General features: G+C 51.5%; 10 protein-coding genes across 10 annotated transcripts; 5 read left to right on the forward strand and 5 right to left on the reverse strand.

Annotated features, from left to right (window-relative positions):
• Nucleotides 1-363: 363 nt before the first annotated feature.
• Nucleotides 364-869, forward strand: LTS14_008342 (uncharacterized protein; the record flags this gene model as incomplete). Its single annotated transcript, XM_064841030.1, has 2 exons — nt 364-786; nt 840-869. 2 exons carry the CDS (start codon nt 364-366, stop codon nt 867-869), a joined length of 453 nt encoding a protein of 150 aa, XP_064691290.1.
• A 271-nt stretch (nt 870-1,140) lies between these two features.
• Nucleotides 1,141-1,973, reverse strand: naa30 (N-alpha-acetyltransferase 30; the record flags this gene model as incomplete). Its single annotated transcript, XM_064841031.1, has 3 exons — nt 1,141-1,461; nt 1,522-1,704; nt 1,755-1,973. 3 exons carry the CDS (start codon nt 1,971-1,973, stop codon nt 1,141-1,143), a joined length of 723 nt encoding a protein of 240 aa, XP_064691291.1.
• A 284-nt stretch (nt 1,974-2,257) lies between these two features.
• Nucleotides 2,258-4,267, forward strand: LRO1 (phospholipid:diacylglycerol acyltransferase; the record flags this gene model as incomplete). Its single annotated transcript, XM_064841032.1, has 2 exons — nt 2,258-2,617; nt 2,687-4,267. 2 exons carry the CDS (start codon nt 2,258-2,260, stop codon nt 4,265-4,267), a joined length of 1,941 nt encoding a protein of 646 aa, XP_064691292.1.
• A 664-nt stretch (nt 4,268-4,931) lies between these two features.
• Nucleotides 4,932-5,927, forward strand: LTS14_008345 (uncharacterized protein; the record flags this gene model as incomplete). Its single annotated transcript, XM_064841033.1, has 3 exons — nt 4,932-4,976; nt 5,037-5,099; nt 5,157-5,927. The coding sequence occupies 3 exons, from the start codon at nt 4,932-4,934 to the stop codon at nt 5,925-5,927; spliced, it is 879 nt and encodes a 292-aa protein (XP_064691293.1).
• A 75-nt stretch (nt 5,928-6,002) lies between these two features.
• Nucleotides 6,003-8,011, reverse strand: LTS14_008346 (uncharacterized protein; the record flags this gene model as incomplete). The annotated part of the gene is made up of 2 exons (XM_064841034.1): nt 6,003-7,914; nt 7,962-8,011. 2 exons carry the CDS (start codon nt 8,009-8,011, stop codon nt 6,003-6,005), a joined length of 1,962 nt encoding a protein of 653 aa, XP_064691294.1.
• A 656-nt stretch (nt 8,012-8,667) lies between these two features.
• LTS14_008347 (uncharacterized protein) lies at nt 8,668-9,861 on the forward strand (the record flags this gene model as incomplete). The annotated part of the gene is made up of 5 exons (XM_064841035.1): nt 8,668-8,680; nt 8,733-9,323; nt 9,387-9,509; nt 9,573-9,636; nt 9,696-9,861. 5 exons carry the CDS (start codon nt 8,668-8,670, stop codon nt 9,859-9,861), a joined length of 957 nt encoding a protein of 318 aa, XP_064691295.1.
• Nucleotides 9,862-10,913: 1,052 nt separating this feature from the next.
• REV1 (deoxycytidyl transferase) lies at nt 10,914-14,588 on the forward strand (the record flags this gene model as incomplete). The annotated part of the gene is made up of 2 exons (XM_064841036.1): nt 10,914-14,502; nt 14,581-14,588. 2 exons carry the CDS (start codon nt 10,914-10,916, stop codon nt 14,586-14,588), a joined length of 3,597 nt encoding a protein of 1,198 aa, XP_064691296.1.
• Nucleotides 14,589-14,606: 18 nt separating this feature from the next.
• Nucleotides 14,607-15,559, reverse strand: LTS14_008349 (uncharacterized protein; the record flags this gene model as incomplete). Its single annotated transcript, XM_064841037.1, has 2 exons — nt 14,607-15,391; nt 15,490-15,559. The coding sequence occupies 2 exons, from the start codon at nt 15,557-15,559 to the stop codon at nt 14,607-14,609; spliced, it is 855 nt and encodes a 284-aa protein (XP_064691297.1).
• Nucleotides 15,560-16,263: 704 nt separating this feature from the next.
• On the reverse strand, nt 16,264-16,814 carry LTS14_008350 (uncharacterized protein; the record flags this gene model as incomplete). Its single annotated transcript, XM_064841038.1, has 2 exons — nt 16,264-16,649; nt 16,697-16,814. 2 exons carry the CDS (start codon nt 16,812-16,814, stop codon nt 16,264-16,266), a joined length of 504 nt encoding a protein of 167 aa, XP_064691298.1.
• A 565-nt stretch (nt 16,815-17,379) lies between these two features.
• On the reverse strand, nt 17,380-20,423 carry LTS14_008351 (uncharacterized protein; the record flags this gene model as incomplete). The annotated part of the gene is made up of 2 exons (XM_064841039.1): nt 17,380-19,528; nt 19,585-20,423. 2 exons carry the CDS (start codon nt 20,421-20,423, stop codon nt 17,380-17,382), a joined length of 2,988 nt encoding a protein of 995 aa, XP_064691299.1.
• Between the last annotated feature and the right edge of the window lie 119 nt (nt 20,424-20,542).

The raw sequence follows: 20,542 nt of genomic DNA on the forward strand, positions 1-20,542 counted from the left end.
GGAATTATTTATGAGCGACGGTGGCTAGCATTCACGCCATTGGCTTGGCCTTGGCCGTTGGACCGGTAAGGCAGAGGCCTCATGTAGCAACCCAACCTTTGGACGTGCTCACGATGTCATATCTTGTGATCATATTCCGCAAATCAAGTGTGTACGTCGCTCTCCTCCACGAACACGTTTTCGAGAGGGTAAAGGATGATCTCCACCTCTACCTCGGGCATTCGGCGGGGCTTACAAATGCTTAACGCCGAAAGTGAGGTTGGTTTAACACAGGCATATATTCAATTAGATCAGATTCGGACTCAAGGCCAATCTCTACTCATCGCAAAAGACCCTAGCAAGCAGAGTACAACTGGAACCAGAATGGCGTCGATGAATCCTTCTCCAGTCTCAGGCCTGCCTCCTTGCAAACGATACATAGCTACCCACGACAGCGCCGGCAAGAGCATATACGCCCCTTCACCCGAACAGACTTATAACAGAGGCAACCCCAGCGCTACACTCGCCCTCGCACGATCCTTCGCCGTCGCCGCGGTGCCCGCAAACCTCACCGATGATGCTGATATCAAGGCATACGAAGCCGACTCTGGTCCCGCGAGCCACAAGAACCCAAGCATAGTCAGCGAGTCGGATTCTGGAACGGGCGCGAATCTGCTCGTGATTGATCTTAAGCCTGGTGCTGTCAGTGCCATGCATAGGACTGTGTCGCTTGATTTCTCCATGTGTGTCATTGGTGAGATTGATCATGAGTTGGATGGCGGGGAGAAGGTTCGGTTGCATCCTGGAGTGAGCTACTGTTTTCTAGGATGTTGACACGATAAGTGCTGATGGCTACGTAGGATCATATCGTGCAGCGGGGAACCATGTGAGAATGACTCGAATGTTGTTGATACTTTCGCTGACTTCTGTAGGCACCGTTGGTCTAATCCGTCAACGAAACAGCCTGCACGCTTCGTAGCTTGCACACTACCGTGTATCCCGTTCGATATTGCTGGAGAGAAGCTTGAGCAGAATTTCCTTCCGGATGCCAAGGAAGCCACTTCCAACCTGTGATGTTGCATTGGTCGTGCAGAGCTCGTGGGTGGCAAAGCGAGACGGTTGTAGTACGAAGACGATCCAGTGTTGGCTTACGCTCAAGCTTTAGGTGAAGTCGTCGGAACGCGCAATAAGATTAAATCTCTGATCATGGATATCCTGAATATCCAACTGTGCCGCCTGTCGCTGGATCAGATCTTCGTCCAAAGGCCCTTGCTGATGAGGGGTACTGCCATCGCCTTCTGGGTAAGGATACTCTGGAGGATATGTGACCTTGTATGGTATGCCGGGTTTGAGGTACAAGATCAATCTGAATGCAGTGTTCCCGTTCAAGTAGTAGCGGTGCAGTCGCTTTGTCCGTAGGAAGCCTAGATTCTCGTAGATCCGGAGACTTGGAATGTTGTCGACTTCAGTCTCCAGAGCAATCTGCACAATACGTAAGTCAGAGATGTGATGAGATGCAGGAATTGAGTATAGATGCCTTACCTCGTCTGCATCTTTCGCGATCATCTTGTCGACCGCCATCCGTACTAGCTCCGTGGCTATACCGCGGCCACGATACCCAGATCTAGTGGCGAGCATGGCGATATATCCTCGCATAGGTCCTCCTCGATGTGGTTCCAGCTTGCATACAATCACACCCACTAGGTTGTCCTGATCGTCAAGAGCCTGAAAGCGTCAGTTACTGAACCTCGTTTCGATACTCGAGCACTTCGTACCATGAAGCACAGATCGCCCCATTGATATAGGAAATATCTGTATACATATATGCTGTATGGCTCGGACAAGTCTTTCGAGATTAGCTGTCTTATTGCCGGCAGCCATGATGACTCTTTCTCCGAGCCATATGTGATGTAGTGGATCTTCACGTCGCCCGTGACCTGTTCATTGTCTTGCGAAGGCGCATTCGTGGCGACATCCTGATTGATGCCACTCATCGGAGTCGAAGTTCACTAAATGTAAAGCAATCTTTGGTGACCGAATAGGACATCGGAGCTAATGCACTACGCCTGTGCCTGTGACTGTGCCTACTTCCGTCGGCCAGAAGTCCCGTATTTCGAAATTTATGTGATGTTGATCGTGTCGTGGAGTGACACGTGCAAGATGAAATGTTCTGGCAGGCGCTAGGTTCAAGCCATGACGAAGACGTCGCGTTCTTTTTCGCGTGTCGCGGACGACTTCTGCCAGCACTTTCTCCTCGCTCGCTGTGGTTGGGCTGAGGATGTCTGAGCTACGTCGGAGGATCTTTGGCATACGGAGTCCTGACAGCACGCCGTCGACTTCTCGAGATGTCAGTCCTACACCACCACAGAAAGATGGCGCAACGGGCGAAAGTTACAAGGTCATACCGGCGACAAAGCTCGATAAGCTGAGCAAGAAGAAGACAAAGGGCGTAAGGCGGCGGAACTTATGGATCTTTGCATTGGGCGGCATCTTCGGGATCTTGGTGGCAGGCTTCTTTGCAAGCAGTAATGGCGGGTTGGACAAGATGGTGGAGCTGGCTGGTTTGCAGGATATGAATCTAGACAGCCTACTCGATGTGCTACCGGCTGGACTGATCAAGGATGTACGGGATCTGCAGGTAAGCACATATTCTCCGGCCACCTGCTATACTCTAGCTGATCGTTGACGAAGGTGCCTTTGATTGCAGAATAATGAGAAAGCAGCGGTCTCCTACGACTCCTTCGCCATTGGCTTGCAAGCTCGTGCGGAAGGCATAGCGCATAAATATCCGGTTATCATGATACCCGGAGTGATCTCAACCGGTCTTGAGTCTTGGGGCACCGAAGAGCAATCTCGACAATATTTTCGGAAGCGATTATGGGGCTCCTGGAGTATGATGAGAGCTTTAGTCCTCGACAAGCCCAGCTGGAAGAAGCATATCATGCTCGACAAATATACTGGTCTTGATCCACCCGGTGTGAAACTCAGGGCCGCACAAGGCTTCGACGCAGCCGACTTCTTCATTACTGGATACTGGATCTGGAACAAGATCTTGGAGAACCTGGCGACCATCGGTTACGATCCCACGAATGCCTTCACAGCAGCATACGACTGGCGTTTGAGCTACATGAACTTTGAAAAGCGCGATCAGTACTTCTCGCGGCTCAAGAACCATATCGAGCTGGCTAAACAGGTTTCCGGGGTGAAAGTAGTGCTTCTGTCACACTCCATGGGCTCTCAAGTGCTGTTCTACTTCTTCCACTGGATCGAGGCAGAAGGTCATGGCAATGGTGGACCTAGCTGGGTGAACGACCATATCGAGTCCTGGATAAACATCTCCGGCTGCATGCTCGGTGCCCTGAAGGATCTGCCAGCCATGCTCAGTGGCGAGATGCGAGATACTGCGCAACTTAGTGCTCTCGCTGTATATGGTCTCGAGAAGTTCTTGTCCCGTCAGGAGCGAGCGGAGATATTTCGACGCATGCCTGGCATCAGCAGTATGCTACCAATGGGTGGCGAGGCAGTTTGGGGCAATCATTCTTGGGCGCCCGACGACCCTCCTGGCAAGAACATGACATATGGCAATTTCATCAACTTCCGAGAGGTCAACAATTCTCGGACTACGCCTGGTAATATGACAGTAGCTCAGGCGCTGCCATATCTTTACGACCATACCGAGCAATGGTATCGTGATAATGTACAGCAAGCGTACTCCCACGGCGTCGCATACACGCGGAAGGTGATCGAAGATAACAACGCAATCCCTGCCAAATGGATCAATCCCCTCGAGACACGATTGCCATTGGCCCCGGATATGAAGATATATTGCTTCTACGGTATCGGCAAGCCTACTGAAAGAGCTTACTACTACCGCGAGGACGCAGGCGCACTCAACAAGAGCACAGTCATGATCGATACCACGGTGAGCACTCCCGATGGCTACGTTGACCGTGGCGTGATCATGGGCGAAGGCGACGGCACAGTCAATTTGTTAAGCACGGGCTATATGTGCAACAAAGGCTGGAAGGTAAAGCGATATAATCCTGCTGGGATCAAGGTCACGACTTATGAAATGCCGCACGAGCCGGACAGGTTCAGCCCACGTGGTGGTCCAAATACCGGTGACCACGTTGATATTCTTGGTCGCTCGTCGCTCAATGATCTCATTCTACGAGTTGCTGGTGGTAAGGGACATCTGATTGAGGACACTATTCACAGCAACATCCTGGAATATGCGGAGAAGGTCAAGATCTACGAAGAGGAATCCGAGGAGGCAAAAGAATCATAGTGTGTTTCCGGCCCATACTCGATCCTTATGGCGGTCTTCGCGATCTGGCTTCGCAGCAACTGGATGAGGCTGATCGGCAACGGTCCGCAATAACGCTGCTCTCTTTCCTGGCGTTTGCGGAACTATGGCATGCTTTCATGATACCTGATAGATCCAAAGGATAATGTCATGATATTCTGGCCTGCTTCCACATGCCAGGCCGTGGCAATACAAGCCCAAACTCAATAGTATGACGACTAGAGACATTCTGCGTACCTTAGTCGACACAAAGCCCGTAATACGAAGATTGCTCTCATGTTTGTCTAATCATCCATGTATCAATGCATTGGAAGGTATAAAGAGGCTTGCTTCCGAGTATAAGTGCTTTCGACACTCTGTCCTTCTTTCCACTCCTGCCCATCCACTCAATCACACTTTTACTTGACTCTTCACCATTCACTTACATGCCAAGCAACGCTAAGATGCGGGAGCCCCTCCGTCGAGTGTTGATCTTGGCGTTCTCCGCAAAAAATCCTTTCCTCGCAACAGGCTGGGTAACAACATCTTCTTACTGCACATCATCTAACATACAGCGACCTCCAGCATCTCCACCTTGCACCCAACGCTATACTATACGTATTTCATCTTAAACACTCATCCACACAAGACCACAAGTATAAGCAAGATGTCCGACCTTCGCAAGGATGCGATGCTCCGTGCAGGTTTCAAGGTATATCGCGCTTATATTCACCATACAACACATTGACACTGAATGCTAAGTTTGCCACAGGCCATCGGCCAGCTCGACGGACCATCGGACGAGCCTGAGACACGTGCTGAGACCACAGAAGATGTGTGTCATACTGCTATGTGTTCTGATTGGACATTGTGGGCTAATGGTGTATCTCAGGCCACTGCAGGAGATCAAGCCCCTGTCTCGAGCACTAACGAGGGTGTGAGTACCTCGCAGCCAGGTACCACAGCTGATGGCAGGCAGTCAACGCCCGAGAATGCTCCTCCTTTCAGCATATACCCATTACCATCTCCTCACCCGTCTGCTGGTCTCAGGACTCCACCGACCCCTTACCACGGTCCAGCAGACTCGCCAAGCTTCGAGTCACCAAGGACAGCCATGTGGCGTCGTTGCATCGACCCTGACGATCCATTGTTTCACGAAGCTGCCTACCGTCTCTCGCTTGGCAACCGACACCAACCAGAGGCTCGTGATCCGATGTCTGAGCCGACGGACCGAGAGGAGGGTACACCAGCAGCGACTCCTGACCAAGCGGCGGTTCGTCTGCAAGGCGCCATTCACTACATGGCGATGTCGTGCCTACGGCTGCAGACTGGTGGTCATGACCAGCTCGCAACTACATATAATCAATTGTACGAGCAAGACCATGGCGAGGTTTACCGTAATGAGCTCCAGTGTGCGACATTCGAGCCACTGCAGCCAGAGCAGACGAATATGCAAGCTGCCATCCGTCACTGCGCGATGGTCTACCGGTATCTGAGTGCCGGTGACCACAACCAGATGGCGGATCGATACGATAACCAGTATCAGGAGGATTTTGGGGAGGCATACGTCGACGACTTGGTCGACGTCATCCAGAACGAGGGAGATGACCCACCTGGATCAAATGACGATGAGCAGGACGACGAGGAGTACGAATATGACTAGTGCGTTGGGATCGGTGGCTCGATGGGAAGGTCAGCGACTATTCGTATAGCGACCTTCGATACAACGCAACCATATTCATAACTTTGCCTGCGCTCTTTCGTCCTCTACAATAGCTGCCAGCATGCCCTCCGCAACGTCTTCCTCGTCTTCAGCCTCTGTGACCCACGTAATCTGACCAGCCTTGTGCGATCTAATCTCTAATTCCATCTTCATCTGCTTCACTACGCAGATAGGATCGTCTTTCTTGACAACGTCACCAATATCTACCAGTATCTCCACGAGCTTGCCAGAGACTGGCAGTATAACGTGACTCGAGTCAGCTTTCGAGCCCTGCCTATGTTGAGAGCTGGCGGCCGAAGCAGATGTAGATGTGCTCTTCATGTCCATCCGGTAAGCTGTAGGCTGCTCACCAGGCTTCGTGAACAGGATGTCCGCCGCAAATGTGTTCGGAAAATCATTTCGGATTACCCTTGTCAGCTGGAGATGATGTGACCGCTGTTTTGATCGTTCGGCACCTTGCTGGCTAAGCTCTATTGACCAAGCGTCATCCTTTCGAAGCATCGTCGATGAATCTGACGTTGCAGTACTGATAGATATACCAGCAGTCGCCGCGACTAGACCGTGCAGAGGATCTCCTCTTTTTGCTAGCTGCCGGCTTCGCTGCAGTAATTCTTCGTGCCTACTCTCTAACCATCGAGTATCACATGTTCCAGCATGGAAGTCTGGATGATCAATTATGGCTCGCAGAAGCGATACGTTAGTACTGACGCCATCGATAGAAGTGTCCTCCAGTGCCCGCCTGGCTTTACTGACAACATCCTCCCAGCTTGCTGCAGTAACAATCAGCTTAGCGAGAACGCTGTCAAAATCCGATCCTATAATGGCAGGAGCACCGTTGAGTAGAGCTGTATCAACCCGGACGCCATTGCCTGATGGGAAGCGGAAGGACTGGATTTTGCCAACTGACAAGGAGTAATTCTTCTCCGGGTCCTCAGCAGTAATTCGCAACTGTATCGAGTGACCACTAGGTGGGTTCGATGGGTCTTGGCCATGCCTCATCAGCCCACCCTCCTCGAGCGACGATCCCTGAACCAGCCTTAGTTGAGCCTTTACTATATCAAAACCACAGAGGGACTCGGTTATGGTATGTTCCACCTGCAATCGAGGATTAATCTCGAGGAAGTAGAAATCTCCAGAGTCCATGTTCAGTAGGAATTCGAACGTTCCAAGCGATGCATACTTGATCTTCTTTGCCATTCTTACTGCTGCCTCGATGACAGGCTTAACCACAGACCTATTGGAGGCCGTGCTCGGTGCCAGCTCGACGATCTTCTGATATCGACGTTGGATACTGCACTCTCGCTCCCAAAGGTGTACGATATCGCCTGTCCCATCGCCCACGATCTGCACTTCTACATGCCTGAAGCCATCCACAGCTGCCTTCTCCGCAAACACGCATCTCGATGGACTCTCCTCGATTGCTCGCGAGACTAGACTTGGTAGCTCTTCAACGTTACGAATCAATCTTATACCACGACCTCCGCCCCCATCAACAGCCTTCACCATTACCGGAAGACCAGTCTTCTCAGCAAATAGCCGCACAGCATCAACACGACCCGTGGGCTGTGTTAAAGCTGGCAATACCGGAACATCGCACTCGACCGCAAGTAATCGAGCCTCTAACTTGTCTCCTGTTCGTTGTAGGTTGTTCGATCCTGGTCCGACTACCATGACATTGGCTTCTGCCATGCGCCGAGCCAGCTCAGCAGATTCAGACAGGAAGCCATAGCCAGGATGAACTGCGTCTATACCGTGCTGCTTGACGATCTCGAGTAGCTCGTCCACATCGAGATATGATGCAGGACTTCTTAGTTTTATGACCTGACCAGCGTTGTAGGTGTGACCAATGTCGTTTTCCGTATAAACTGCGAAAGTCTCGATGCCCAGCTCGCGAGCTGAGGACAGTATACGAGTTGCTATTTCGCCGCTGTTGTCCGTCAGTATTATCTCGTGACAATAGTAACCGACACTGACCGATTCGCAACCAGTAGTCGCTGTATTGGTCGACGGCTAACGCTTGTCATATTGCCTTTGAAATAGGCTAGTTCAAAGTCCGCATTGATCAGCCGTTGTTCCTAGTGAGATAGAGAACAACAGTGATTATGAGCATGTAGGAGTCGAGGTTAAGACGAGAAGGCACCTCACTTCGCCGTTTGTTGTTGTGCCTCGGCTGTCTATTGACGACGCCTTTTCAACGTCAACGTCAACTGCGGAAGCGTGTCAAGATATATGCATACAACGCCCGTCCTGGCATCTCATTGTAAATCCTCTGCTATAGAACCAATCGTGTATATGTCTGTCGCCTCTGCCCGAACAAAATGTAGCTCTGTTCACCGTCCCGAGGTTGATTAAGACGACCCTTGTTCCTACCATGCTACCAAACTATAGCACCATGCATCTTACCTGTTCCACTGCGTCAAGTTTCCATAGATACTATCTGTCTCGGCTTGATCGATCCACAGACTTCTCTGTACCTGCTTGTAAGGACGATAAGAAGTCCATCTGCCAATACGGGTCGACGTCATGCACATAGAGCTTTGCCGCTTTGAGACCCCGCCATTGACAAAGTAGTATATCTTGTCGTCCTGATCTCACGGTCTTCAATATTTGTTCTTAAGAATAATCGACACTTCTCTTCGAAGCATACTCGTATAGACTCCGTTTAACACGACTCGAAAGTATGGGCAAAAAGCGTACGTCCTGATCGAACCACTAGTTTGATCTTATCGATCTAATGACTAGCAGGCGCACAATGCTGCATCTCAGTCGACATCGACGCCGTAGCCGGCTGGCTAGGTAGCTATGGCGGCGAAGACAGCACCTCTGATATCTCTCGAGGACTCTTCGCAGGCACAATCGGCGTACGTCGTCTGCTCAAACTCTTCGACAAGTACAAAATCAAGACCACTTTCTTCATCCCTGGCCATTCCTTAGAGACATTCCCAGAAGAATGCAGGATGATCGTCGAAGCAGGTCACGAAATCGGGCTCCACGGCTACAGCCACGAGAACCCCATCGCTATGACACTAGAGCAACAGACTGCTATCATGGATAAGTGCTACAAGCTCATCACAGACTTCCAAGGCGGCAAGCCACCGCGTGGGATCGTGGCACCGTGGTGGGAGTCGAGTCAAGAGGGTGCTGAGTTGATGCTGAAGTATGGTCTTGAGTATGATCATAGCTTTTCGCACCATGATTGCCAGTGCTATTGGTTGAGGACCGGCGATAAGTGGATCCCGATCGATTACAAGAAGCAGCCAGAGCACTGGATGAAGCCTCTAGAGGCTGGGCAGATGACTGGCTTGTGTGAAATCCCTGCTTCGTGGTATCTTGATGGTCGGTGACCAAGAAACGCACTTCATGTCAGGTCTTGAAGTCTAGTGCTGATGAATCTGTTAGACTTGCCACCTATGATGTTTATCAAGAAGGCTCCCAACAGTCATGGCTGGGTGAACCCGAGGGACGTCGAGGAGCTATGGATCAATCAGTTTGATTACTTCTATCGCGAGGAAGAAGACTTTGGTAAGTCTTCTGAACCTCAGTTGTTCTGCCTCCAGAGCCTCGATAACTGACTCAGTGTCATAGTCTTCCCTGTAACAGTCCATCCGGACGTTTGTGGGCATCCTCAAGGATTGTTCCTGCTCGAGAGGTATACTTGTCCATGTACGCCGAACATTGTCTGAGTTCTCTGGCTAATGCGTACGCCAGGCTCATCGAGTACATCAATACAAAAGAAGGCGTGGAGTGGGTAACGATGGAGCAGATCTGCGACGACTTCAAGTCGAAGAATACACCACCAAAAGGAGCTCTGATGCCTGCGAAGCAAGGAGCAATCTTGGAGAATCCGAATCTGAAGCTTGAGGCGAAAGAATAATCGCTATATGCCCTCGAAACCTATCCTGCAGGACTTGCAGTATCAGACTACTGGTGTGACTTGAGCCGATTACGCTTGAGAATCCATATCCCTCTTAAGGGCTCGTGCGGCTTCTTCGATGTCATTCGTGATCTTGTCGGATAGCGCCCCACCATAGACGAGAAAAGCTCAGCATAAGAGTTAAGATCCCACATGTGAACTAAGCAAATCTTACCGCTCGGCCAGGATCAGTCGATTCCATCATCATGTCCAATTGATTGGGATTATCGAGAAGCAGCTGGCATGCCATCGACATGCGTCTGTGTGCATCGAGCCGGATGTCCTGCAACTGGCCCTCAGGTTGCTTGCTCTTGCTTATGCTGGTAGTGGGTGGACATATGAGAACGTAGGCCTACGCGGAGTACATCGTCAGTCGCCTGGAAGGTGATACTCGATCGAACACGGACTCATAAGAGTCTTGTCTACGAAGTCCTACATAAAGTAGTTCTTCGTCTTGGCATTGACCAGCGTGCTGGTGAGGTTTGATTTCATTGCATCGTGGACGGCGAGAGAACGCTCTAGATCTTGCAACCTCGCGACAGTGGTCCGCCATTCATTGGATGCATTTTCAGGTACAGCGTAGTTGAACTTCGCATTCGTCCAATCTTCCCGATTGGTGGTATCTGGATCGGGCTGAGTGTAGACGGGCATGATTACAAATCTGAAAGACAGAAGGGATGCTGATGAGTTCGTAACTGCGTGTAGAAGAATAGTAAGAGGAAGATGCAAGCGATGAGATTGAAAGAAGCCTCTTAACTCATATTCGAGGTAATGATCGTCGAGACCTGATGATGCGTTATATCACATTCTCCTACTCGCGCGTCGCGCCTGTCTAACGCGACTGATATCACGTGGGGTGCAAGCTTTGACCACTTACCTAACGCGAAACGACGTGATAAAGTGGCCCACATCAAGTTGACAACCACATACAATAAGTCCGCCCATGTCGACCAGCATATCTGGCGCAATAGTAGTATATTGCGCGATGTTCGCTTGGGCTCGTAATCGAGACGATGGGCTCTCGGCTGGAGCAGAAGTCGACTCTGGTCAGGAAGCGAATCGAGGGACACACCTTCGACGCCGAGGATGGAGACGAGTATGAGGGCTCGAAGTTCGGTGGCTTCTCTGAGTACTTCAGGAGGAAGAAGATCAAACTCCAGAATCTGGATGCTCAAGTGAGAGCGCAGTCGACGGACAAGCCGAAGATATTCAAGGGTCTGGTATGCCATATAAATGGCTATACGCAGCCAAGTCTCAATGACTTGCATACCCTGATTGTTCAATATGGCGGTGGCTTCATACAGTATCTTGATGGCAAGACCATGGTCACGCACATCATCGCTTCGAACCTGACGCCCAAGAAGAAGGAGGAGTTTAAGCGGTACCGCATTGTTAAGCCAGCTTGGGTTGTGGATAGTATTGATGTGGGCAAGCTATTGCCTTGGGAGAATTACCGTGTTGTTGACGAAGGCGCGAACCAGAAGGTGTTGGGTTTTGCGAATGGTACGATGACAAGCCAAGTCAACCGGAATACGCATCGCTACAAAGAGCAGTCTGATGCGAGCTGGTACACGGGCCAGCTCAAGGCACAAGATGCTGAGAAGTCGAGTGTCTCAAGCAGGCCTGCTAGCTTCGCGCAGACAGTCACACCTGACGAGGAGATCGACGAGGATGAGTATCCGATGCCTGAGATTACGAGCTCGGTCGAGCGTGCACTCGCCGAAGATGACCTGGACGATGACGAACCAATGCTGGAGGCTGTAGAGGCTTCTGCCAACCTACTTGAAGTCAGGACCGAGCTCGAGACGCCACCGCCTTCGAGTCCACCTCCAGCACAGCATATTCAAGATACAGAAGATGTGATGGCACAGCAAAACACGGAGATGACACTTCCCGAGACATCTGCATTTCGTCCACGCGAGGGCTCACAGGAGCCCGACTATTCCATGGCCGTTGTGCGCGACTCTGAGGCTCTCCGTGCTGTCTCGCCCTCCAGGCTAGCCAGTATGACTGCTGAAGAGCACAATGCATTGTTGCTATCAGATCCCAAGATTCGAAAGTCAACCGTTGTGAACCCAGAGTTTCTCGACCAGTACTATCGCGAATCACGACTACATCATCTATCCACATGGAAAGCCGACCTCAAAGCCCAGCTACAAGCTGTTGCGGCGGAGAAGTCCTCGTCGCAAAAGCAAAAATTGAAGAAATTACCTGGTCAACGGCGCTACATCATGCATGTCGACTTTGACTCTTTCTTTGCCGCAGTCTCACTGAAGAACTACCCGCAGCACAAAGACAAGCCTTGTGTGGTGGCACATGGTAATGGATCTGGCTCTGAGATTGCAAGCTGCAACTACGCAGCACGAGAATTTGGTGTGAAGAACGGAATGTGGATGAAGCGTGCTCAGGAACTCTGTCCAGAGATCAAAATCCTGCCGTATGACTTTCCAGCATATGAAGCAGCGAGCCGGAAATTCTACGAAGCCATCCTTGCCACGGAGGGGGTCGTGCAGAGCGTCAGTATCGACGAAGCACTAGTCGATATCAGTGCTTTGTGCTTCGCAGAAAGTGGTACGGACGGTGTTCAGCGGCACGAAGGCGGTGTGTTTCGTGAGCAACGCAAGGCCGACGAGATCGCTCAGAACATGCGCGATGAGGTTTTGGCCAAGACTGGGTGCAATGTCTCTGTGGGTATTGGCGGCAACATACTGCAAGCGAAGCTAGCGTTACGCAAGGCAAAGCCCGCTGGTCAGCACCAACTTCGACCAGAGGAGGTCTTGGACTTCATCGGTATTCTAGAAGTAGAGAAGCTGCCGGGCGTAGCTTGGAGCACCAGCAGCAAGCTTGAAGAGATTGGTGTGAAGCTCGTAAAGGATATCCGAGAACAGACCAAAGAACGACTTATCAACACTCTAGGTCCGAAGACCGGCGAGAAACTGTGGGAATACTCTCGCGGCATCGATCGCGTGGAAGTCGGCGAGCAGGTTGTGCGCAAATCCGTTTCAGCTGAAGTCAACTGGGGTGTACGCTTCGAAAACCATGAACAGGTTGACGAATTCCTCCAAGGTCTATGCGGCGAGCTTACCAAGCGTCTTCTCAAAGAAGGCGTGAAAGGTCGCCAGCTCAATCTCAAGGTCATGCGCCGTGCTGCTGATGCTCCACGCGACCCGCCAAAGCATCTCGGGCATGGCAAGTGCGATACTCATAACAAGGGTATACAGCTTGGCGTTGCCACGAACGATACGGCTGTCATCACGAAAGAGGTCATCACAATGATGAGAAGCTTGAATATATCTCCGGGTGAGCTGCGAGGCATTGGCGTGCAAATGCAAAAGCTCGATCCAATCAGGGCAGGAATGCAAGACCCGGGTAGTCAAAGAAGATTGCAATTCAAGACTGGTCAGGCTATCAAGCCACTACACGAAAGGCAGATCTCAGAAGCAAAGTCGGCCGGTGATCCCATACAAGATGATATTAAGACGCCCGAGAAGCAAAGGAGAGTCGACTTTGGTAAGCCGAGTTTGCCAGTCCAAGTTGTCGATCCTGGCACGCCGACTAAGAGGATGCTTAACACGCTTGGCACCCAGTTCGTGTTGCCAACGCAGGTCGATCCTGCGGTCCTAGCTGAGCTACCAGAGGACATTCGGGCCAAGCTCGCACGCCACCTCACGTCGAACGAGCTAGAGAAGGGTTTCGAGAACGTCAGAAGTGAAGAGGAAGATACGAGGCCTGCAAGAAGTCTCGGCTTCGTTGCCACTGCCTTACCGAACCAGTCTCAGCTTGACCCTTCGATTCTGGATTCCTTGCCAGAGGACGTGCGCAACGAAGTCTTGGGGTTCTACAAGTCCCCAGGCGGTCGCAAGCGTGGTGAACAAGCCCTCCTACCACAGTCGCCACGGAAGAATCGAACCCTACAGACCACAAAGCAGCCGGTCAAGCGTAAGCGTGGCGGAGGGCTTTTCGCTGGTCGTGCGCGTAGCAACTTGCACAACAGCGACATTTCTACGCTGACGCAGGCCAATTTCGTCGCACGCCCCATGAGTAAGCACTTACATGACGACGCTGGCACAACAACAGAAGACAACACAGAAGGCGAGGCTGACGAAGTCGACCCCGAATTCCTTGCGGCCCTGCCAGAAGACATGAGGCAGGAAGTCCTCGCTCAGCAGCGTAATGCTCGCCTAGCCCGTACGGGTGGTATTGACCTGTCATTGCATCAGCGATCTAAGGCAAAGCAGAAAAAGAAGCTGTTTGATGAGGAAGGGCCATTGGATCGCCTACTGCAGTTACCACCTCGACCCGACAAGCCAACCTTCACCACAGGAAAGCTTAGTGAGCTTGCTGATCTGCGAGGAGCGGTGAAGGCCTGGTACGAGGAGTTCTCCGACGAAGGTCCCTATGACGAAGATGTAAAGGCTCTGAGTAGATATCTCCACGATGTCGTGGTCGATGAGCGAGACATCAGCAAGGCCGTGGCTGTTGTGAAATACATGGTTTGTCTGCTGGACGAGCACGGGCAGACCACGCAGACGGTTCAGAAAGCATGGGAGACAGCTCTTGACCACATCAAGGAAGACGTTCAAACTGCTTGTCATGAGCGAGGTACGGGACATGTTGATCTGGATTAGCGAAGTGTTTGATTTATGATCCGTTAGATACCCATTTGCGTTTCGTATACAGGAATGTAATATTCTACTGTTGATATGCTACAGCTTTGGTTTCTCCGAAGTAAGCTCCGAGTCCAGTTCTGTTGTGCACAAAATACAAGTATCCCGCAACGCCGGCAATCGATCTTTGTGATTCACTTCCTGGTAGTCCTCACTAGCAAGCATATCGATGAAGTGGTTGATGCTCGGATAATGCGCCAGAGCAATTTCGTCCCAGCCAGCAGTGTCCTCGCCACTCGTTCCTTGATTAGCAACGACCTTGCCCACGATCTTGGCCTTGCCACCTCGTCTGCTACCAATGGATTCGCCGAAGGCCTTGCCGTACTGCAGGTAGCTCTCGTGCATTTCTTTGCCTGGGTTGAAAGCTAGTAGATTGAGCATGCTGACGGCGCCATCTTGACCGAGCTTGAAACCCTTGCTCCACTCGAGTAACTCGTCGTTTAGCTCAAGCCCTTGTGCTGAGGATGCCTTCCGTGGTTTGTCCAAAGAGCCGGTAAGAGCAGGGACGTCGCCGTTCTGAGGATGCAGTAATCTGTCGTTTTTGCCTCCGAAGCCATTGACCAGGCTACTTGGAGCGCCAGCTGTGATGGACCAATGCGCCTTGACCCAATCAGCGCCCAAATAGATCTCTGGCAACGGAGTCGACGCTGGCAGGATGATAAGTAGATCCCATTCGGTGTTGAGAAGTTTCGATGTCGAAAGCTTTTCCGGTTTGATGATCCATCTGACGGCCTTGGAGGCAACGAGTGGCTTCACGCTGCGAGATGATAGAGCTCTCAAAAAGCCATTGACATTTGAGTTGCTTGACAATGCTATCAAATGAGCTGTGATAAGAGGCATGTCTGATGACTCGGACTGCTAGTTGTGTAGACTGTATATATGGAAGGGAAGTTGCAATATGTAGTTGTCGATGTGAACATACTGACGTCCTTCCGACCAATTGCCTCGGTCAAGGCTCGTAGCCAATCAGGCAAAGAGGAGGGCATCCACATCGCTCTTCATAACCATCGACAGATTCGAATCGCCATCGTCTACACCATTTGAGCATCGAGACGCCTGTGCGACGTGTCCTGAGTCTTGCTTGTTCCGCATCTATCCTCGTTGGTCGCCACGCTGGAGACGGTAGCTGCAGACTCCGGATCTGCGCATCAGAGACTGAGCAACTGTTTTGCGTGTCCAATCAGCACCTTGCGAAAGCCCTTTCGGTAGCTCTTCTAGCCTCTCTTTTGATCGACCGACGAGCAATGCACCTTCTGGCGCTGGAATGGATCTTGACCCTTGGCGGCAACGTACTGGATTCAGGAGTCGGATGCTTGCAGGCCTTCCGTTTGTCTCTGCGAGCAAGGCGCAATGCTAATGTCCTGTATCCCTTTCTACCACAGGACAAGCGCTTGTGTGCTCGGCCCCATACCACAGATATGGATGCACCGCAGCCCGCTTTTTCACGTGGCTGCTTACTCCTGTACATGCTTTTCCAAGCTCTTCCAACACAACCTAGATTGATCATGCACTTCTTGATGGGCTGAGCTACCCTGCGTAAGATACTGAAGCTCGTTGGATGGGGCACGATTGGCACACCGGTCGACGATGGGTGCGCTTTGGGCATTGGCCGAAACTGTCCCAAAGAGATACCATGAGCCACCGCAAGACTCTTCTCGTGTGCTGACCGAGATGCCTTTGAATGTTCAGGAGTCTGCTAGCCGGGATGCTCCCTGATCCTTGCGCGAAGCTCTTTGCACTTTGCAAGCTCCTGCCAGATAGGATTCATGCTGCTAGGGACATATAGGCGTAAGCCGATCGCCTCGTAAGCTGTAGGACTGACATCAGATCTGCTGAGTCTGTTCGTCCCAGGCTTGCCGCGATCAGGTATACGTAGGGCTTGAGCACAGCTGCTGTTCTTGGTTCTGCCCCTGTTGAGTAGTTTGGTTGCGACATGCCGATGGCTGATCTCCTTTTCATATGCAACTGCACCTTTCTCCAATGTTGATAGCAAGCTCAGGGTACTGTCATCCGACTGTCTCGCCCACATCGCATCAAAGGACCCATCGAAGCTGCTTGCGAACAGGCTATCAACATGATACCCTGTTAACCTTTAGCCAAAGCACAGCAGGTCGGCCGAGAAAGCATACCTCTTGTTTCAGATACCACATCTCCGGTGGCTGTCCTTCTCTGATACTCATTATACACCTCGCGGTCCCAATTGGCGAGCAGCGGGTTGTACTCCTCATCCTCGCTCTTTATGGCCATAGTAGGATGGAGTCTAGCAAAGGCATCCAGAGGTCTGAGCTGATCAACAAGAGGCGCCTCGAAGCGCTTGCGAAGATAGTCACTACACCGTCTTAGCAGATGGTCGAACCATTCAATGTGCATGACTGACCTGCTCATAGCGTGTGTATTTTGCGTCTCTATGGACGCAGAGAAGTGTTAATCATGGCATTACAGAGAGTCTTACTATGCTCAGCGCAAGGTGAAATGATCTAGGGAGACAATGCGACTCATACGAACGAAATTCTGTGTGTCGATTCTCAAGTAGCTGGCCTGCTTACCCTTGATCGCTCTCTCGCAGCAAAGACTCTGGTATCGATTGTGCCTGTACCAAAATTCCATGCAACTCAGGCAGGCCTAAAGGTAAGCAGAAGCTGGAATTGGTTGTTGTTTACACCACATCTGTTTTTCTTATCGCTGTTATTTACGTACAGTAGTACCAGACTGCCCAGGCCATCGGTCTCTAAATCATGCTATATCATTGAAGGCGATGCTCTCAGCCTCGCTCTTGCGATGCATGTCTCCTTATAAATCGCACCCATGGCTTCTACTGATGGCGCAGTCTCTCCAAACCAGCGGCGCAGGTGTCGTTCGACCATGCCAAAGCCAGATTGTCGACGAAGAACATCCTCTCCTGCTGACCAACATAAGCTCTCATCTGCAAGCCGCTCAAACCACGGAAAGACTCCGGGAAGTTGATCAATTGCATCACACAACCTTGCAGGCTCGGGCAAGGAGCCACCGTCATGTTCTGGGTATACGCCGGTATCTCGCGTCCAGCTTCTGGACTCCAGGTATAGCCTGTCAGAACCATGGTGCAATCAGATGGGCCGCTGTTATCGCAGCCGACGAAGGATGAGAAGGCATCAAACCAGAAGGCCGACATGGATTGGTAAGGGCCGTCAGCAATCTCTCCGGGATTTTCAGAACCAGCACCAGGACCAGTCCTCATCCCACTACCATTGGCAAGAAATACAGCAAGGTGGGGCGACGAGGCCGGCAGATAAGGCTCGTTGGGCAAGGGAGCATATACGTAGCCGTTGCTGAACTTCAAGTGGTGGTATGGGTTCGGCATTGGTGGCGCTTGCGTGATGTCCGTCTGATTGAGGTTGTTTGGTGTGAAGCTCGGAAGATCATCGAAAGTCATCGTGAATGGACCACTTTCACCGCATGCAGTTGGCGTTGCTGAAGCAGAACTAGGCGGAAAATTATTCGAGGTGCTTGATTGTGTCGTGGTGCTAGACACGGCTGCAGGCTGAGAGTGGCCTTGTGGGGTACTCTGTAGAGTGCTTGTCATACTGGACGAAGATGATGATGAGCTTGTCGACGTACTAGTCGCGATCGAGGAGGTGGAGGAGCTCGAAATTGATGGCGGAGATGTTACAGAACTTGCGGCACTCACACTCGGTATTGTGGAACTGCTTCCATACGCGGATAAGGTCGGTGCGCTGATGGTGGAAATGAGGCCAGCAGACGAAGAGCTGGGAGCTAAGCGGGACGTGCTTGAAGCTGAGCTCGTAATGGTTGAACTCGTCGTAGTCATTGATGTGGAGGATGTGCTGGGTGTCGTGCTGCTCGGATGACTGGATGTGGACCCAATGCTTTTAGTACCGGTTGCCTGGCTGCTCTGAGTGGAAGTAGTCAATCCAGAAAGCTCGCTGGAGATCGCAGACAAAGCACCTGTAGAGTCAGAGACCGGAATTGACAGGCTCGGCGGTGTAGCACCACTAGTAATTGGACCACTTGCAGTCGATGACGGAGTCGAGGTCGAATGTACCGACGAGATGCTTGTAGTGGTATTTGCGGAGCCGGAAGTCGAGACTATTGGCAATTTGGAGGTCAGCGTAGCCGGTTGCCCACTGGTGTATGTTGTAGTACCGTTCCAGACGAAGTAACTAGATACCGTCTGCGTACTGGTACCAAGAAGGCCGATTGTGGTGCTTGTGCTCTTCAGGAACGTGGTCAGAGAACCGAATGACAAAGTAGTAGTGATTGGCACAACAATAGCTGCCGTAGTCGAGCTGAGCTGACTTGGCTGGGTGGTGGAAGTGTTGCCAGGGACCAGACTACTTAGAGTAGTACTGGTCGTGGAGGACGATTCTGAATTCAATGTCATATTGGCGGAAGAGAAGGAGGAAGTCCTGCTGGAAAGAGCGGGCAATGGTGCGGTTCCGATTCCATATGAAGATATCGTATTAGGGGCTGGAGCGTAAGTACTGGCGCTCGTTGATGCGTTACTGGAGGAAGTGCTGATCGTAAACAGAGGGAAAGTGGCAGTGCCGGATCCCGGTGCCGCCGAGACGCTCGACAAAGAGCTGGAGGCCACGCTAGCGTATCGAGATGTCGAGCTCGAGCTTGAGATGGTAGTGGGAGAAGGCGTGTATGGAAAGCTCGTGCTGAAGCTCGACAAGGTGACCGTTGAGGTGCCATGAACTGTGAGAATTGTGGTAATGTGAATTGTGCCAGTCTGCGTCGTCGAGCTGTCGGTGCCAAGATAGTAAGTCGCTGTAATGGTAGAAACCACCTCGCTTGCGCTCGCAGGAGCGGTCGATCCGACGGTCGGTCCTACAATGGCTTGACTCGAGGTGTTCCAGCCTGAGGGGCCGTAACCGCCGTAAGAAGGGTGGATCGACGGGGCGTAGGAGACCTGGACTGTACTGTAGAAGGTGCTTGTCGAAGTGATCGTGATGGGAGCACTGTAATCAGATCTCGTCAGCTGGGCACAATCTAAAGGTATTGGTATCTCACATACTTAACAAAGCTGAATGTTGTAGAGGTGTATGCAGGCGCTGTCACTGTCGGCGTACTGGCAGCGGCCGACTCGGTAGAAACGATAGTCGGTGCTGTCGACATTGGGCTAACTGTCTGGGTCTGCGTCACAGTCATGACATAGCTAGCAGTCGGATAGCCAGGGGGTACAGTAGTGACCGTGACAGTTCTGTACATAGTCGATGTCGAGTGGATCGTACTGTAGCTGGTAGTCGTGATGGCTACATTGCTGTCTGAAGTGCTCAAGGATGGTTGAAAAGCGGAAAAGGTCGAAGTGATTGTGGAGATCTGCGTGACAGGAACGTAGATTGTGGTCGGGATACATGCTGCTTCAACGCTGGTTCCGTTAATAAAATATTCTGCCAAGTAGTAAAGAGGGCTGATGACGAGCAAAAAGAGGATGACAAAGATGATGAATCCGCGGAGGCGCACTGGTTGACGACCAGGACTGCCGCCAGGATGGTACAGAGCCGTTAGAGCCGCGTGGGATGCTGTGTTGTCTTCTAGATCTTGAGTCGTCTCGCGAACAGGTCTGGCATTGCCTTCGTCAGATGCAGTGAGCTTGCCAAGCCAAGCAAGTATTTTGTTGCCGGTTTCAGCAAAACTGGAAATCGGACCAGCGGCTGTCTCTGGCGAGGGCGACTTAGATTCTGCTAGCCTTTTCTGCCTCTCAGCCTTCGTGATGACTCTTCCAGGTTCTGAATGGCCGCCAGTGGTATGTGAGGGACGATGCCTGCCTCGAAGTCTCAGACCAGTGTCGAATCCTCTGTAAATTGTATTCGTATTCCGCCGGTGAGGAGCTTGCTCCAGAATTGCTGACATGATGGAGGCTTTGGTATGGTATGAAGCAGTATTTATCTGTCGATGCACGAGTATCTTCTTCTTCTTGGAAAACAAGCGGTTGAAGCTGTTACGGTCGTTCATTTATCGTGGTCCAGGAG

The sequence above is a fragment of the Recurvomyces mirabilis genome (assembly GCF_035927965.1).
Source record: "Recurvomyces mirabilis strain CCFEE 5264 chromosome Unknown scaffold_25, whole genome shotgun sequence".
NCBI classification, from domain to species: Eukaryota; Fungi; Ascomycota; class Dothideomycetes; order Mycosphaerellales; family Teratosphaeriaceae; genus Recurvomyces; species Recurvomyces mirabilis.